General features: G+C 48.9%; 1 protein-coding gene across 1 annotated transcript; it reads right to left on the bottom strand.

Annotated features, from left to right (window-relative positions):
- Positions 1–10,424: 10,424 nt before the first annotated feature.
- Positions 10,425–18,363, bottom strand: RSAD1 (radical S-adenosyl methionine domain containing 1). Its single transcript, XM_027094444.1, has 10 exons — positions 18,325–18,363; positions 17,361–17,753; positions 16,837–16,970; positions 16,515–16,719; positions 13,123–13,488; positions 12,891–12,954; positions 12,322–12,469; positions 12,055–12,109; positions 11,243–11,346; positions 10,425–11,107 (listed from the first exon to the last, which is right to left on the bottom strand). The coding sequence occupies exons 1-10, from the start codon at positions 18,361–18,363 to the stop codon at positions 10,990–10,992; spliced, it is 1,626 nt and encodes a 541-aa protein (XP_026950245.1). The 3' UTR covers positions 10,425–10,989.
- Positions 18,364–18,621: the final 258 nt, after the last annotated feature.

Genomic DNA, 18,621 nt, shown 5'->3' on the forward strand with positions numbered 1-18,621 from the left:
TACTCCTTCTCAGTCAATGAAAGCTTCTGTGGTTACCAAGTTAGCTCAGGACTCCCATGTTTTCATTAAGTAGAGCACCGCTTACCCTGAGTTCCATTTTAGCAGAGCGTGCCAAACTTGACACACCCAAGTTAGAACCCCTGCTCAATAATTTTCCAGCTGGGTGACCTTGGGCCAGGTCACCTAACTTCTGGAGTTGTGAGAATTAAAGATGATTCCACTCAAAAACTCTTTCCTTTCACAGAAGTTAAGGGTTGTATCTAGGGTTGCCAGATAAAATACAAAATGCCTGATTAAATTTGAATTTCAGATAAAACAAATTTAGTATAACTATGTTCCATGCAATATTTCGTTGTTATCAACTTATTCATTGTTTTATCTGAAATTCAAATATAACTGGGTGTATTTTTATTTGCTAAATCTGTCAACCTTAGTCTTGTTCCAGGTCACATAGCTTGTAAGCAACAGAGCTAAGCCTCCGTCTCAGACCTTTCAAGCCCAAGGTCAGTAAGCGCCCTGCTCCATCACAGGCCTGGCTTTGAGCAGATTAGCTTAGCCACATAGTAGCCTGGATTTTCAACCCAACTGAGGCTTCAAAAACAAAAGAAGTTTGAGCTTTGAAAATTCATTTCGTATCTTAAAAATATATAAAGTGATTATAAAATAAAAATTTAAAACAACAAATAAATGCTTATATTTATTATATACGTACATATGTATAAAGTGTGTAAAATCAACACTGAGTATGAAAGAAGAAACTGCATGCCAAAATGCTTTAACGTATATTAAGAATGTGAATATATCTCTAACGTGCCTTTCAGGACTTTTTTCCTTTTGTCTATGTGGACCAACCCATAAGACCTGTGGAGTTTAAATGGCAACTAACCTTACTGGGGGTTTATCATGGACTGGGCAGCCTTCTAAGCACTTTATGCGTACTGACCTCTGTTTTTAAAAATTGAGATATAATTCACATAAAATTTTATATAACATAAAATTTACCCTTTAAAGTGTACACTTCAGTGGTTTTTACTATACTCACAAGGTTGTGCCACCACCACCACTGTCTAGTTCCAGAACATTTCCATCACCCCAAAAAGAAACCTGTATCCATCAAGAGTCACTCCCCACTCCCATCTGCCTTCAGCCCCTGGCAAATACTACCCTATTTCTGTCTCTATGGATTTGCCTCTCCTGGACACTTCACAAACAGGAAATCATACAATATGTGGCCTTCCGTGGCTGCTTTCTTTCACGTAGCATAATGTTTTCAAGGTTAAATCCACATAGCACATATCGGTACTTCATCTCTTTTCGTTGCTGTATTGTAATATTTCACTGTATTAATATACCATGCTTTATTTATCCATTTATCAGTTGATGGGCATCTGAGTTGTTTCCACATTGTGACTATTGTGAATAATGCTGCTATGAACATTTATTTGGATATAAGCTTTTGTGTGGACATATGTTTTTTAACTCTCTTGGGTATATATCTAGGAGTAGGATTGTCGGGTCACATAGTAATTCTATATTTAACTCTTTGAGGAACTGCCAGACTGTTTTCCACAGCAGCTGTATCATTTTGTATTCCCACCAGCAGCGTGTGAGGGTTCCAATTTTTCCACGTACTTGCCAACACTTCTTTTCCTTTTTTAAAATTATAACTACCTTAGTGGGTGTGAAGTGGTATCTCACTGCGGTTTTGATTTGCAGTTCCTTAATGGCTAATAAAGTCGAGCAGCTTTTCATGTGCTTTTTGTCCCTTTGTATATCTCCTTTGGAGAAATGTCTATTCAAATCCTTTGCCCATTTTTTAATTGGGTTGTTTGTCTTTTGGTTGTTGAGTTGTAGGAGGTCTTCATATATTCTGGATATTAGACCCTTTTCAGATACACAATTTGCAAATATTTTCTCCCATTCTGCGGTTTTCTTTTCACTTTCTTGATAGTGTCCTTTGACACACAAGATTTTTTAATTTTGATGAAATCTAATTTATATATTTTCTCTGGTTGTTTTAGCTATGTGTCCTAAGTTCTTGAAAGTTTACAACCACCATGTGAGGTAGAGCACTCCCATTTTACAGTTGAGGAAACTGGGGTGTAGAGAGGTGAAGCACCTTGTTCAAGATTAAGCGGCAGGGCTGAACACAAGCACTCACACTCCGGGACCCGGGCGGGAATCATTCACCGCTCCTGCGCTCAAACTCAATTTAAGGAGTAGGATCCTTAAATTGTCCCTGGACCTTCAGACCTTATTCAAGATTAGGACAGCCTGGGCTTCCCTGGTGGCGCAGTGGTTGAGAGTCCGCCTGCCGATCCAGGGGACACGGGTTCATGCCCCGGTCCGGGAAGATCCCACATGCCGCAGAGCGGCTGGGCCCATGAGCCACGGCTGCTGAGCCTGCGCGTCCGGAGCCTGTGCTCCGCAACGGGAGAGGCCACAACAGTGAGAGGCCCGCTTACCACAAAAAATTAAAAAAATTTAAAAATAAATAAATAAATAAATAAATAAATAAAATAAAGATTAGGACAGCCTGCCTGACAGTTTTCATAGCTCACCTTTTATTGTTCATGAATTCATCTGAAGGGTCAATACAGGGTTGTGGGGGGTGGGACACTGAGGGCAGTGGGGAACAATGGCAGCTTCCCCAGTGATGTAAAGCAGCCTCTGTGAGCCAAGGCCCTGCCCGCCTTGTCTCCCATCATGGCTGCCAAGGCCTCAGACAGGGGATCTGGCCTCTCACTTCGGTCCTAATCAAAATAAGAAAGGTCGGCCAAGAAAGTGAGGCCTGTGTAAGCTGGTAAGGTTCAAGGGCAAGGGCAAGCCCCAAGCTGTGTCAGAGATAGCAGGAATGGAGGTAAGGAGGCCCAAGGTCTTGGAGAGGATGAGGTGCAATGGGCACCAGGAGAGACCTAATCCAGAGGCAGGGGCAAAGGAAAGGCACACTCTGGTGGGAGTGTCTCCCGGGTGTCAGGGTCTTGGAGGCAGGTAGGGGCAGCCCCACCTGCATAGGTCAGCCACCTGAGGAATGGGGCCATTCCAGTCTGACCTGCTGGGGGAGGGCAAGGAGCACTGGTCTGAGGAGTCACCTAGTGAGGGACATTCCTCCTACTATGGGCGCCACTGCCTGGAGGCTGTCCTGTGGCCCACACCCACCTGCAAGGTAGCAAGTTCTACACTGGGCCAGGGGGGGAATTTTCCAGAAGCCCAGGGCTACCTACTGACAAGTTTCAGCATCACAAAGAAATGACAGGTCTCTTTTTGTCTTGTCAGGAACCAGGAATTCTTGCTTGGAACCTCCTTCCTTAGGGCTAGCATGCTCAGGAAACTGTAAATCACGATGAAAACACTAATAGTAGTAACTACCACTTTGTCAAATGTGCACTTTGTGCCAGGAACTGCACTATCTCTTTCCATCCATCCATCCATCCATCCATCATCTCCAGCCCTACAAAAACCCTGAGGAAGGCATGGTGCCTGCTTTCAGAGGTGAGGAAATGGAGACACACAGGGTGAGTGACTTAAATAAGGCTACCAGCTAGTAATGATACTGGCCCCTCATGGAGGCATTGCTGTAGCAGCCCCTCAGGCCACACCCCAGGAGCCTGACCGCCACCTAACCTCACCCTCCGCCCCCGAGGAAGTAGGAAGAAGGGGCTACTGCTCAGGCTGGATGTGAAATGGGGGCTGTGACCCAAGAGGAAGAGGCAGGGCCAAGGGGTTTCGACAGACACAGTGGCCAAGGGCTGCTGCCTTCTCTAATTCACTACTCAGAGAGCCCAGCACAGGAAGCAACTCTGACACTGGCTGGTCCAGAGTTTCTGAAATATGTCTGAACATCAGGCTCACTGGAGAGCATTTAAAAATACAGATCCCTGGATACAGAGATTTGGATTCTATAGATGTTAGGGGGGCCCAGGAATGCACATTTCATGGAACCGCTGGTACTTCTGATGCAGAGCCAGGTTTGAGAACCTGGGGCTGGTCCAACCCCTTCACTAAGCAGTCGAGAAAACCCCATCTCAGTTCAGGGAAGTCCTACAGGTGCGAAGCAGCAGCGTAGAGATTTGGTCCCAGGTGGACACAGCCGTCAACATTTAGACTGCCTCTCCTGGGAGGAGAAAGCCAACTTGAAAGTTGACCATATTTCTGGAGCCCGGAACTGACAGAAAAAGTCACAGGGCAAAAGATAGACTCAAAATATAAATATCTGAAATTTCTAGAAAACTCACTTCCAAAAAAATAAAAATCTATGAAAGATAAAAAGGACAGCATACTGGAAGCAATACTTGCAGTGAATAAGACAAAGAGTTAATATACTTGTAATTATTTATCTATGTAAACAATTCATTCAACTCGATCAGGAAATCATTAAGCTAAATAAGCAATTGGCTAAGTGAAGATAAGCAAAGAGCTTACCTGTGCACAGAACACAATAGTTAGTAAACAAATATTTAATGCAGAACATTTGATTTGGTTGGTAAACTTTAAAATGTAAATTGAAACAAGGTACTGTTAACACATTAGATTATTTTTTAAACTATATTTTAATATATGTACCTGTATGTGTAAATTCATAGGAATGGATTGGGGGGGACTTCCCTGGCGGTCCAGTGGTTACAACTCCACACTCCCAATGAAGGGGGCTTGGGTTTGATCCCTGGTCAGGGAACTAAGATCCCGAATGCTGCACAGCGTGGCCAAAAAACAAAAGAAAAAAAAAAAAAAGAAAAGGATTGGGAAGTTGTTTTCTGATTGCCTCAATATCTAGTCTCACCCTTTTTTTTATTAACCAAGCCCTTCTATTATTAGGAATGGTAAGGAAGCAGCAAAATGCTTATTACCTGGAATGCAGACATGATGGCTGGAGCTCCAGGGACTATAGTAGACCATGTGGAGATCTTAGGGATGGATGCTATGAAATGAGGATATAGAGCACAAAGCCTGTGTTCTTCATGACCAATGACCATGGGTCCACTATGCTAGCCCTGAAATGCTTTGTCTCCCTTTATGCGGAAGACAAATACATTTATTTGCTTAAGCTTATGTTACTCTGATTTTCTGTCATGTGCAGTTGAACCTAAACTTAACTGATACACACATCAAACCTATGTGGAAGTGTAAAAGGGACTATGCTATGGTATTGCTTACATTTATTATTATTACTTTTTACATTAAGAATATATTGATGTATTATTTATAGAAGCATCTGTTTTGGAGCCTCAGTGAATTCAGCTTGAGTATGAGCCCTATCACCTCCTATCTATGTGACCTGGGGCAGTCAATTTCTCTGTAAAGTGGGCATGATAATAACAGAACTTATCGAGTTGTTGTGGTGCTTAAATGAATTAATGCAGATAAAATGCTTGGCACCATGCCTGACTGACAGCTATTACCGTACTCCATTATGCTATCACGTAGGCACTGGTGGTGGCAGAACCAATCAGAAAAACCCAGGACATGTTTTTGAGTTAAAAAAAAAACAAAACAGGTTGCAAAACTGGCACATGAGTATGATCCCTTTTGTGAAAAATTATTTTATTTCTACATAGATATGTATATCTATGCATCAAGAGATGTCCGGAGGGATGGCTGACCAAATGTCATAGTGGTAATTCCTGGATACTAGAAGCTTTGCTTTCTTCTATATGGTTGAAAAAGAGCATTATTATTTTTTGAGCAGGAAAATTAAAAAAAAAGGAAAAGCCCCTTGGAAAACAATATAACAAGTCTCACCACGAATCATTAAAGCATCCATGCCCTTTGACCCAACCATCTCACTCTTGGGAATTGACCTGAGGAAATAATTCAAATGAAGGAAGAAGCTATATCCATAAAAACATGCACTACAGCACGATTTATAATAGAGAAAAACAGTGAACCACTTAAGTGCCTTACATTAGGGTAATACTATTATTCACCCATTGGAACACTGTGCTACAATTAAAATGAGAAAGATGATGACCATGTAACAACATGGAAAAATGCTTATGACAGACTGAGAAGAAAAAGGAGCAGAATGCAAAATTAGATGTGTCAGGAGCACAACTGGGCAAAGGTCTTGCATGCATTTGGATGAGGACTGGAAGGGAGCACAAACAGTTGAATTTGTTGGGGTCACTAATTGTAGATTTTTTTTCCTTTTTCACTTAGAATTCTGCCTAATGTTTCTATAATGTTCTTTGTATAATTTTAAAAATTGGCTTTAAATATCTCCTCAGGGAAAAGAAGAGAAAGCAGGAAGAGGAAAAGAGGAGGGAGAAGATGTGGATTCTCCCAGAAGCAGGGTCTGAATGAGAAGAGTTCAGAGGCAATCTGAACACATGGGCACAGTCCCACCTAGATCTTCTACCTGGGTGGCCCCAGAGGCTGCATCCCCTCTGTTCTCTGACTCAAGAGTAATCAGGTGGACCAAAATCGTTGCCTAAGTTAGGGAGACAGTACGTTAGCTGATAATAAAGTGAGGGTTAAAAGTGTTCTCCAGGGCTTCCCTGGTGGCGCAGTGGTTAAGAATCTGCCTGCCAATGCAGGGGACATGGGTTCGAGCCCTGGTCCAGGAAGATCCCACATGCCGCGGAGCAACTAAGCCCGTGTGCCACAACTACTTAGCCTGCGCTCTAGAGCCCACGAGCCACAACTACTGAGCCCACGCGCCACAACTATTGAAGCCTGCGCGCCTAGAGCCCATGCTCTGTAACAAGAGAGGCCACCGCAATGAGAAGCCCGTGCATCGCAATGAAGAGCAGACCCTGCTCGCTGCAACTAGAGAAAGCCCGTGGGCAGCAACGAAGACCCAACGCAGCCAAAAATAAATAAATCTATTAAAAAAAAAAGTGTTCTCCAGATTGGAATCATTTGGAAAAACTGATCACGCTTGCTATTGACGACCAGCGGGCTGGCAAGGGCATGAACTGCCAGGCCTCCTGTATCCAAACGAAGGAGGCGCGTCTCCTCAGAGTCAGCAACCCCACGCCTTGGGATTTAGCCTAAGCCTAAGGAAATGATCAAGCCAGTGCAGAAAAATATTTACATGAGATGTTCGTTACAGCGTTTATAAAAATAAAAAATTAAACCCTCTGTTTCACCAAAAAGGAATTGGTAAACTAAATTTCGGGATCACCATGCAGTGGTACACTAGGAAGCTACACTAAAAAAATAGGATGTAGATACAAATTTGACATGAAAAAATGCCCACCACATCTGAGGTAGAAAAAGAAGGCTCCAAAGCAAGATGTGTATTTTCCCCTTTTTGTAAGAGTGTCTATCTAAAGATGTTCGCTTGCATGTAAGAATTCCTGCTAAGATACAGACCAAGGTCTAAAAGAAGCTAATCTTTGAATGGTGGGATTACAAACTGGATCAAGCAGTTTAGTCTCAATTATATTGTTGCAGTAACAGACAACCCCAAATCTACTGGTTTACAGCAGTGAGTGTTGCCGTCCCACTCCCGCTCCTGTCTCTAGTGGTCGGCCGCTCCTCTGCCCAACGACTTCTTCACTCTAGGACCCAGGTGGACGGAACAGCCTCTGTTTGAACCCTGCAGGTCTCTGTGGTGGAGGAAGGAGATGGCGGACCACCCTCTGGCTCTTACAATCTGTGCTGGGCAAGTCTTACGGCCCTTCCCAGGTTCAACGGGGCAGGGATATATAATGGTAAACATTTTGAACAATAAAACAAGCTACCACAAAGTTATTTCATCCTTGTCTTACTCCATTCAGGCTGCTATAACAAAAATACGATAGCCTGCGTAGCTTAAACAACAAACATTTATTTCTCACAGTTCTGAAGGCTGGGAAGTCCAAGATCAAGGTGCCAGGAAATTTGGTGTCTGGTGAGGGCCTGATTCCTGGTTCGTAGCTGTCTGTCTTCCCTCTGTGTCCTCACACAGGAGATGGGGCCAGGGAGCTCTCTGAGGTCTCTTTCATAAGTGCACTAATCCCATTCATGAGGGCTCAACCTTCATGACCTAATCACCTCCCGAAGGCCCCACATCTGAATACCATCCCCCTAGGGATGACGTTTCCACATATGAATTCTGGGGGGAACACAAACATTCAGTTTATAGCAATCCTATTACTTAAAGTTCTTTCTTTGCAGAATGCAGTTCTTTCCCAGGAAGTGGATGGTCTCATGGAGATGGGACACGTGGGTTCTCCAGGAGAGAAAATACAGACACCGAGACCAAGCACCAGGCAGAGATGGCAGCTTCAAGCCTGAGGCAGAGGGGCCAGAGAGAGGTCAGGATTTTGCTTAATTTTTTTTTTTTTTTTTGCGTTATGAGGGCCTCTCACTGTTGTGGCCTCTCCCGTTGTGGAGCACAGGCTCCGGACACGCAGGCTCAGTGGCCGTGGCTCACGGGCCTAGCCGCTCCGCGGCATGTGGGATCTTCCCGAACCAGGGCACAAACCCGTATCCCCTGCATCGGCAGGTGGACTCTCAACCACTGCGCCACCAGGGAAGCCCAGGATTTTGCTTAATTTAAGAGACAGGTCAATCAACCTGACCCACAGTAAGAATAAAACAACAATGTGACAGAAAGTTCTAGATGTCCAGAAGTATTACGCCAGTTCTCTTACTTACTTATATGACTTGAGTCAAGTTAGAGGGCCTCTTTGAATGTCCGCATACATAAAAGGCAAATTAAAACAGCTGTCCTGCTTACTTTACTCTATGTGATTGGGCATGGGCGGGGGGCGCTCAGTCGTCAGCCCCAAAATTGTCAGCACTCTAGGTGGGGAAGGTTTGGGCCTTCAAGCTGTAACCACACACTCACACACATTACATTTCCCCAAATCCTCTCATCACCTCATCATCAGAGTAGCTTGTTCACCGCTCTTATTTGTGTCCGTATGCTTTTCAACAGGACAGGTGAAAAGATGACAACAGAAGTCTCCAGATGGAGGAAGAGAACCCCTTTGACGGATGAGCCCAGGAAGGTCTGGACGCAGAGGGAAGGACCTCACTCCCCTTGGTCAGGTCTGGAATTAGCCTTGTTCCCCTTTTCTCTCCTGATCCCAGCCTCTCAGGATGGAAGATGACAGGGCTTCTCAAACCGGCCTGATCACTAGAGCCACTTAGGAAACATTTAAAAACTAGATTCCTGGGCTCCACCTTCCAGAGACTCTGATTCACCTGGTGAGGGTGGGAGGCTGAGTCACAGAAGGTGACCTGTGCCATCCCCACCTGGCTCCCATCCAGCCCCTCTGCACAGGCCTCGTGTGGTGCCCCAGCAGGGAGGGCCCAGGCATCTCAGGTGGCACGAGCCCTGACAGCTGGGAGAAACCTGAGTGGGCCCAGGTTATCTGATGGCGCACCTGCTCTGGCCCCGTGCTCACATCTTGAATATCAAGATCAGGGGAAGGCTCGAGAAGAGGCTCCCCAGGCAGCACAGGTCACCCCGCAAGCTGCGCAGGGGCCAAAGGAGGTAGTAAGAAAAAGGCATTTCCCCTTTCCTCCTCCCAGCCCCTCAGAACCAAATGCACTGCAGGCTTCCACAGCCCATCTACACACCTTTACTGATAACCCTGGAGTTTATCTCTTCACACATCTATCAACATGGTGGCGAGTTCCTCGAGGGCTGGGACAGGTCTTATTCCTCTCTGCATGCCGCTCAGAGCCTGGCACACTATTAGTGCTTGCTGAATATTTCATAAATAAAGGAGAGGGAGTTAACACTTACCATGTTACCACAGGTCAAAGAAGGACTGATATTCACACCCACCAGGCACGTGGGAAATGCACGTGCTCACCTCTGAGGGGTGGGGGGAACCCTATCCTTAGTCACCCAGCTAGAGACTGAGCTTAGCATGCCCTGATTTGCAAGGGTACTAAATTACCTTTGACATCAGGGCACCCTTTGATATGATGAGTTACGGAGCCTCTTCACAGGAAAATGCCTCCCTCCCCACCGCCCCCCAAACCCTGCATAGAATTTATAGGTTAAGGGTATCAGCCCTTAAAAAAAAGGGGAAAGCTCTTTTCTTTTCTTTTTTTTTTTTTTTTGCAGTAGGCAGGCCTCTCACTGTTGTGGCCTCTCCCGTTGCGGAGCACAGGCTCAGCGGCCATGGTTCACGGGCCCAGCCGCTCCGCGGCATGTGGGATCTTCCCGGACCGGGGCACGAACCCATGTCCCCTGCATCGGCAGGCGGACTCTTAACCACTGCGCCACCAGGGAAGCCCCGAAAGCTCTTTTTTTAATGGATGCACGCCAGTTAATGAACATAGATCCAATGACAGAGTCAGAAATTAACATTTTGCAACCCCCAATCTAATCACTGATTTAGGCAAGGATCGTTGATGAATGCTGAGATCACTGGGCACATGACTGTCAGGAAGGAATCTCAGCCCTAGACTAAGGCTCAAGCCCCCAAGTCAGGACCCCACACTCCAAGAAAAAGCCCAGGCAAAGGATAAGACCATAGTCAAGGCAGGCTCCAGATGGGTTTATTAAGGCCAGGGGAGAATTACCAGGCTCTGATCTTTCCTGAATTCTCCCCTCTCCTTTCCCTCTTAGCTCCCCCCACCTTCACTCTCTCAAGGGGAAAGGCTGCAGTGGGGAGGGGACTGGGGGGCACTCTGAAGTACTGTGAGGCTCCTGACGCCCAAACATATCCTGGCTACCGAAAGGGAAGCGGCAAGGCTTGCTCTGATCTTTCCCACTGTTCTCAGAGTCCGGCAGGCTGCTGTGCTGGACATCCGTGTCCTGTCCTGTACTGTAGGAGCAGGAAGCCTGAGAGCTCTATTTCTCAGCATCTCTTGCCAGCCAGGATTTGTTTAGAGTCAACTGATGAGAGGCACCCACAGAAACCATTCCTCCCTCTCTGGCAGTGGTGGGTACACTTGATGCCAGTTCCCAGACCAGAAATGTCCTCCCATCTGCCTCACTGCAGCCATTCCCCTGGGGAGGCCAGGGCTGGGCAGCGACCAGAGCCGGGACAGCACCTGCCAGTGGAGACGGCAGTGTCACTGGGACACAGCAACATGTGATCATCCTCCTGGCACAGGGGAGGGAGTTCTCTGCTGCCAGGCCTCTTGGAGCCGAGATAGAAGGGTCGGCAACATGGAGTCCAGCACAGCCAGCCCCTCCCAGGAACACCGAAGACCCCTGGAAAAACAAAGAGGCCTGGCTGTGACTGTGCCCTCTTACCAGTTTCAATCATCACCCTCCACCAGTGCCAAGGCCCTGGCACCCACAGGCCCCTCCTTGTCCGTCTTTCTCACCTCCCCCCACCCAACACACCTGCGATCCAGCAGCAAGTGGCCCTGCTCCAGCAGCTCCTGCACCTCCTTGTTGGCTACAAACAGGTCCCACAAGGTCAGCTGGGGCTCAAACTGCTGCCAGTGCTGGGGAGACCAGAAGGGGCAGAGATGCAGGGACCACAAGGTGGGGAGCTGGCGGGGCTATTCCAGGCCACCTGTCTGGGGGTGCAGTGAGGGATGAGGGGTGGGTCCAATCCAACACAGCGATCTCAGAAACTGACTGTCATGCACACCAGGACCAGGCCACTGGACCAGCAGGGAGGTGGGCACCTTCAGTCCATTCCACGTTCAGGCCAAACCCAGCTCCCAGCCAAGCCAGGTCTCCCTTTGCTCCTCCCCTCCCCGTTCTGGCCAGAGTACGGTCAGCCCCAGCCAGAGTTCGATGGCTCTGACTTCATCCACAGCGGTTCCGAGCCTGCCTGATCTGTATCTACTGCACTTCCTATCTGAGCTTTCAGCGCTGCTTTAAGAATATTTGAAAACTCTTAATCCAGTCTATTCCCTTAGATGACTGAGAAAGTTGAAATTCAGAGGTGAAGGGATGTGTGCCTAAGGTTGCAGTAGACGGGGACTAGAGCCCGGCTCTCTCTGCAGCCCTAGTCTAGGGTTCTCACCATTGCCTTACGCGGCTCATCACTCCTGCCCATCAGGCCTCGGCTGGACCAAGGCCCTACCTCTAGCTGCCAGTCCCAGAGGAATGGGAGGGGTGTGTGTGTGTGTGTGTGTGTGTGTGTGTGTGTGTATAGAAGAGAGAGTGAGACAGAGTGATTCTGCGAGGCCTGGACCTCTTACCTGGTGAGTGATCCCCACATCTGTGCGTAGTCCCATGGCCAAAACTTCCTCCAGACTGAAAGAAAAACCAATAAGGGGTCTTGGAGAGGAGACTTGCGCTTCTCCCATTCTTCACACCCTATGCTGGGATGTGCGTATGGGGGGTTTATGGGGAATCACACAATATGGGGCGGGGAGGGGGCAGGGCAAGGTGGGAAACAAAGATGTGCAGGTAGGTGTTTCTTGGGGTAGAGGGGAAGCCTGAGGGAAGAGCCCTCAGGTGCTCACAGCGCCAGCTCGCCCAGGGGGATGCGCCTCCGGGTGCCGTGACCAAACAGCATCACCTCCTTCATCCAGTTGTCAGGCTCCAGGGTCTGGATCCGAGCCTCTCGGGTGTGGCCCCCAGCCCCCTGGGGTATAAATCGCCCGTGGGCTCCTGACAACATCAACAACCGCCCCCACTTTAATAGCAGCGAACACTGTGTGCTTGCCAGATGTTAAATCAGTGGTTCTCAAGGTGTGGCCCCTGGACCAACAGCATCTCAGATGCCAGAAATGTCCATTCTCAGGCCCTGTCCAATTCCAGAAATTCTAGAATTTGGTTGGGGCCCAGCTGGGTTTTAACAAGCAGGCCAGCTAATTCTGATGCACACTAGAGACCAAGAACCACAGTGCCAGGCACTATGCCAAGTGCCTCAACATACATAATTAACAGCTCTACAAAGTCAACAGTGTTTTTTGCCATACTTTACATACGAGGAAACAGAGGCCTGGAGAGCTTAATACGTGGCCCAAGAGCACACAGCCGTGACACTGCTCTCCTGAGTCATCCCACCTATGGTTCACAGGGGACTCACCAGGTCCAACGCCAAGGTACTGACCACACTGCCAGTAAGTCCAGTTGTGGGTACTAAGCGCCCCCTGTGGGAAGGGAGGGAATAGTCAGTGCAGAGAGAAGCAGGTGGGCCTGTCTCTACTCAGGGAAGGGCACCTGGTTAGAATGTCCCACCATCTCAGGCTTCGGAAGCACCCTTCTCCCCAAAGAGGGCCTCAGCCTGCCCAGGCCCCACCTTCAGCCACAGGACTTACATTCCGGGCGAAGTTGGAGACCTCGTACTGGCGGAAGCCAGCCTCCCGAAGGACTGCCCGTCCCTCCTGGTACATCTCAGCGGCAAGTTCGGGGTCAGGGGCAGGAAGGGAGCCCTGCTGCACCTGGGTGAAGAGGGCGGTGCCCCGCTCCAGGGACAGCTGGTAGAGCGACACGTGGTCATCACAGTGCCGCAGCAGTTTCCGCAGCTGCCCAAGCCACGGCCCCACGTGCTGTGCCGGCAGCCCCAGCATCAGGTCCACAGAAACACGCCCCGGGAAGTGGCGCCGGGCCTCCGCCAGCATCTGCAGGGCATCACTGGCTGAGTGTGTCCTCCCCAGCAGCTGGAGCTCAGTGTCATCTAGGGACTGGAGAGAGAGGGTCAGGTGTAAGCACACAGGCTAGCTCAGAGGGAGACGGAAACACCTGACTGACCTTACTGCAGACACAGATACAGGGGAAGACACAGGACATGGCAGGGGGCTGGAAGGTGGAAGGTCAAGCCAGTAGCAGGGGTACCATTCACTGAAGAGTCACTATGTGCAAAGCATTTCTACGCAGTGTCTAATTTATCCTCACAACCCTCCAACATTAGCTCCATTTCACAGACGACAAAACAAGTTCAGAGATGTTAAGCAGCTTGCCCAAAGTCACACAATGGCGAAGTCAGACCTGGAATTTAGGACTGACTCCAAAGCCAACCATCTTTTTTTGATTTTACTTTTTATTTTGAAATATTTTGAACCTATAGAAAAGTTGCGGGTTTCCCTGGTGGCGCAGTGGTTGAGAGTCTGCCTGCCAATGCAGGGGACACGGGTTCGTGCCCCGGTCCGGGAGGATCCCACGTGCCGCGGAGCGGCTGGGCCCGTGAGCCACGGCTGCTGAGCCTGCGCGTCTGGAGCTTGTGCTCCGCAACAAGAGAGGCCGCGGCAGTGAGAGGCCCGCGCACCGCGATGAAGGGTGGCCCCCGCTCACCGCAACTGGAGAAAGCCCTCGCACAGAAAAGAAGACCCAGCACAGCCAAAAATAAATAAATAAATGAAATCAAAAAAAAAAAAAAAAAGTTGCAAGAAAAGCTCAACAAACACCTTCATCCAGATTCACCAATTAACATTTTGCCACATTTGCTTTGTCTCTCTCTCTAAATATACACATATATTATTATTATGTTGAATCATTTGAGGGTAAGTTATAGACCAGGGCTGTCTAAAAGAACCATCTGCGAGGATGGAAACGTTCTGTATCTGCATTGTCCAATACAGCAGACACTAATCTCATGTGGCTATTTAAATTTTAAGTTAATTAAATTTAAATAACCACATTCTAAGTGCTTCCTAGCATGTGGTCAGTGGCTACTATATTGGTCAGTGCAGATATAGAACATTTTAGTATAATATGGTAGCCACTGGCCACAGGCTAGTGAGCACTTGCAATGTGGTTATTTATTTATTTATTTTTAAATTTTATTTTATTTATTTATTTTTGGCTGCATTGGGTCTTTGTTGCTGTGCACGGGCTTTCTCTAGTCGCGGAGAGAGGGGGCTACTCTTCGTTGCCTTGTGTAGGCTTCTTACTGTGGTGGCTTCTCTTGTTGCTCTAGAGCACAGGCTCAGTAGTTGTGGCTCACGGGCTTAGTTGCTCTGCGGCATGTGGGATCTTCCCGGACCAGGACTCGAACCCGTGTCCCCTGCATTGGCAGGCGGATTCTTAACCACTGCGCCACCAGGAAAGCCCCCGCAATGTGGTTATTTAAATGTAAAAAACTTAAATACTGTACTCCTGTACCCCTAAATAATTACATGTGTATTTCTTAAAAACAAGGACATTCTCTTACACAACCACAATCTAATTATAGAGTTCAGGAAATGTATCACTGATACAATCCTGTTGTCTAAGACACAGTCTTATTCAAAGTTGGCCAATTGTCCCTAAATGTCTGCTGTAGTAATTTCCTCTTCCCACCCCAATCCAGGATCCAATCGGGGGCCACACATTGCATTCAGCTATCATTGTCTCTTTAGTTTCCTTTAGTTGAGATCCTCATCCTGCCTTTGTCTTTTATGACACTGACATTTTTGAAGAGTACAGGCTAGTTGTTTTAATTTTCTATTTTATTATTATTTTTAAAATTATTTATTTATTTTGGCTGTGCCGGTTCTTAGTTGTGGCACGTGGGATCTTTAGTTGTGGCATACGAACTCTTAGTTGCAGCATGCATGCGCGATCTAGTTCCCCAACCAGGGATTGAACCCGGGACCCCTGCACTGGGAGTGTGGGGTCTTACCCACTGGACTACCAGGGAAGTCCCCGGGCTAGTTGTTTTTAAAAATGTCTCTTAGGGAAGGAAGCTGCATGGTGCGGCCTAAATAAATAAATTAATTAAAATGTCTCTTAATAAGTCCTAGAGCTCTCCTGTACATCACTGTGTTTATAGTTAGCAATACTGTACTGTACACTAAAAAACTGTTCAGATGGTACTTCGATCTCATGTTACCTGTTCTTATGATACACACACAAAGTCTCTTAATTTAGGTGTTTCCTCACAATTAGATTCAAGATATGTAAGCATTTGGGGCCAGAGTATCTCAGAAATGGCGTGTCCCTCTCAATATGTCTCATCAGGACAAAGCCCTGACCCCAAACTCTATGGTAAATGGTACATGTATTTGAAGGACGGAGACAATACTGGCTATGGAAATATCACGGGCCAACCTGCGAGGAACGTGTTTCTCCCCCACTTAAAAACCTTCAGTGACTCCCTTGTCACCACTAAGCGAAACCCCAAACTTCCTAGTATGGTGCTGAAGACTCTGGGCCCTAGCTTGCAGCCTTGTCCCCAGCCTCTCCAGTCACAAGGAATGGCTCACAGGTCCCCCCAAACATGCAAGTTCTTCCAAATCCTGTGTCTTTTCCTCCCACACCCTCATCTCTGGTGGACTCCTCTTCCTCATTCAAACATCATGTCCTTCAGGAAGGTTTCTATGATCTTGTCAGACTGAGACGGCCTTCAGGCTGTACTCTGAGAGCATTTTGTAGAGACCCCCTTTATAAGCAGACTTTATCATGCTGCAGTGATCTGACCACCTGTTGGCCTCCTCCTGGGTCTCCAATCATGTAACAAATCTTTTTCAAGCATCTACTATGTGCCAAGCCCATAGTGCCTGGAACACTGCGATGAACACAAAGGCATACACGATCCCTGCCTCCCAGGGCTTGTGCTCTACCACAGAAACAGACAATTAAGTACTTACAAAAGTGTCACCATACACTTTTTAGTGCCTACAGGTTCCTGGCACCCAGAAAGAGCTCAATAAATGTTTGCCCAATGAATGAACGTGATCACCCAGGAGAGACATCCTGGGTGCCCTAGGATGAGGTGGGTGAGATGGGTTACCTGGAGGCCAATGGACAACCTGTTGACTCCTGCTGCCCGGAATGCTGCCAGCCTGGAGCCTGGGGCCGAAGTGGGGTTGGCCTCCAATGTGACTTCAGAGTCTGCAGGCAGGTGAGTTGCCTGGGCCACTGCCTCCAGGACAGCTGCCACAGTGTGGGGGCTGGCCAGACTGGGGGTACCCCCACCAAAGAACACAGACTCCACTCTAGGGAAAGAGGATGGAGAAGATGAGACGTGGGGGGAGCCCTACGGGATGCCTGCACCTGTCCTATGCACCGGCCACATAATTCCCAAGACCCCGCCTACAGCCCCCAGTACCCACCGCTGCACCCCACTGAGTTGCAGCAGCGTCTGAGCCTCGGTCACCAGACAGCGTCTCATGGCAGCCTCGTCCACATCGCGGGGGATGTACTTGTTGAAGTTGCAGTAACTGCAGCGCTTCTCGCAGTAGGGCCACTGGGGGCAGGGGGCGTGTGAAAAGGACGAGAGATGACCCTGTGCTGCCCTGGCCACTTCCAGGGTTCAGTCGCACACATCCCCATCCCCATTCCTAGGTCAGTCAACAGTGGCTACCGCATCTAAGCCACGCAACTCCCCAAGGGGGTTAGTAAGCCCACTTCAATAGGAGGAAATTGAGGTTCAGAAGGGAAATCACTTGGTCAAGGTCAACGAGATGGTGAGCACCACAGACTTCAGGTCTCCGGACCAAGACATTTCCCTGCCAGGGAAAGGGCCCCAGACCTCGTCTGGTAGCGGGGAAAGACGGCAGGTGGGCTCGCAGCGCGACAAGCGCCTCCTCGCCTCTGGCCCTCCGCGTCCGGGCCTCCGTCTCCCCTTCCCACTCACGTGGACGTAAAGTGCTGCGCGCTGGCTCCCGGGCGTAGGACCCCGGGGTCCTCCCGCGTCCTCCGCGAGGCGGCGCCTCTGGGCCATCTTGGCGGCCTTCACCCAGCCGCGGGCCCGAACACTGGGGAGCGCCGTGCCGCCCGCTGTGGCGGGGCGGCCCGGTGCGCGGGCCAGGACCCGAGATCGAGACAAACCCAGTGCAAAGCGTTCGGTGTGCGCAGACCCGGGCCGGGTGGGCCGCCCGGGCGGAAGGAAAGGGGCTGCGTGGCCGCGCCCTGTGTCGGAGCGCCGCCGAGAGGGCTCCGGGCCGCAGCGCCACCGGGAGGGCTCCGGGCCGCAGCGCCACCTGCTGGGCACCGGTGCGCTCACCGCAGCCGCCCGGCGGTCCTTTCTCTGGCGGCGGCAGGGGTGCGGGGAGCTCCGCAGCTTTTGGCACCCCGTCGAAGGCAAGTTCCTGGATCAATCCAGGAACTCTTAGTTCGTTCGATGGGTTCCTTCACATTTTATGTGCCTGGTTCAGAGCTGGGCGCTGGGGCTATCCAGATGCATAAGGCCGGGGCACAGTACAGGTGCATGAGACAGGACGTAAACCAACAAGAGACAACAGGCAACCGATTTTAATTCAGCACTTGCTGGATACCAGGCCGGTGTGCTCCGTGCCGCGAGGCAGGTCTGTTACAAAGGATGTGGAATCAGTGGGGTAGGACAGGGCACTTGGACTGAATGTTGCAAGAGCATAAAATCCCAGGGGGAATGGGCTTGGCCAGGAGAGTAGGTTGTCATCTCCTGGGTCAGGCCAACCCCAGGCACCTGCTGTGAGGAGTGTCAGAGATGCTGTATGTGGGACAGACAGGGTTCAGGTGAAGGGCTGGACAAGCAGGCACCTGAAGAACTGTCCCAGAAAGTGGAAGGATCATGGGCCTTGGAGTCAGTCACCTGGGTTCCGTAATTCCAGTTGTGTGACCTTGGGCAAGTCACTGAACTTCTTGAGTTTCAGTTTCATAGTTTGTGAAATGGGGCTAATGCCTACTTGACGGTGTCATTGGGAAAATTTCAACAGGAAATGTATACGGATGCACCTGTATGTGTATAATGCCTGGCACTCAGAATACCCTAAACTTATGTTCATTTTCTAAAAAGTAAAGAGGACGCTGCTGCTGCTGGGGCCAGACACACTGGGAGGTAAGGCTTGCAAGCAGAAGGAACTTTTCTTTCTGTCTCTGTGAACTGGAAATCGCTGTGCTCAGCTGTTCTTATTTCT

This window comes from Aethalodelphis obliquidens, unplaced genomic scaffold, assembly GCF_003676395.1.
Source record: "Aethalodelphis obliquidens isolate GAN/ISIS:26980383/991018 unplaced genomic scaffold, ASM367639v1 scaffold89, whole genome shotgun sequence".
Lineage (NCBI taxonomy): Eukaryota > Metazoa > Chordata > Mammalia > Artiodactyla > Delphinidae > Aethalodelphis > Aethalodelphis obliquidens.

Excerpts from the sequence above, each read along its gene's own strand:
- RSAD1 (XM_027094444.1), bottom strand. The coding sequence starts at position 18,363 with ATGAAACTGAAACTCAAGAAGTTCAGTGACTTGCCCAAG. Across the intron at positions 16,720-16,836 it reads CAACTCAGTGGGGTGCAGCG|AGTGGAGTCTGTGTTCTTTG; the intron begins GTGGGTACTGGG and ends CTCTTTCCCTAG. Across the intron at positions 12,955-13,122 it reads TCTCCAACTTCGCCCGGAAT|GGGGCGCTTAGTACCCACAA; the intron begins GTAAGTCCTGTG and ends CCCTTCCCACAG.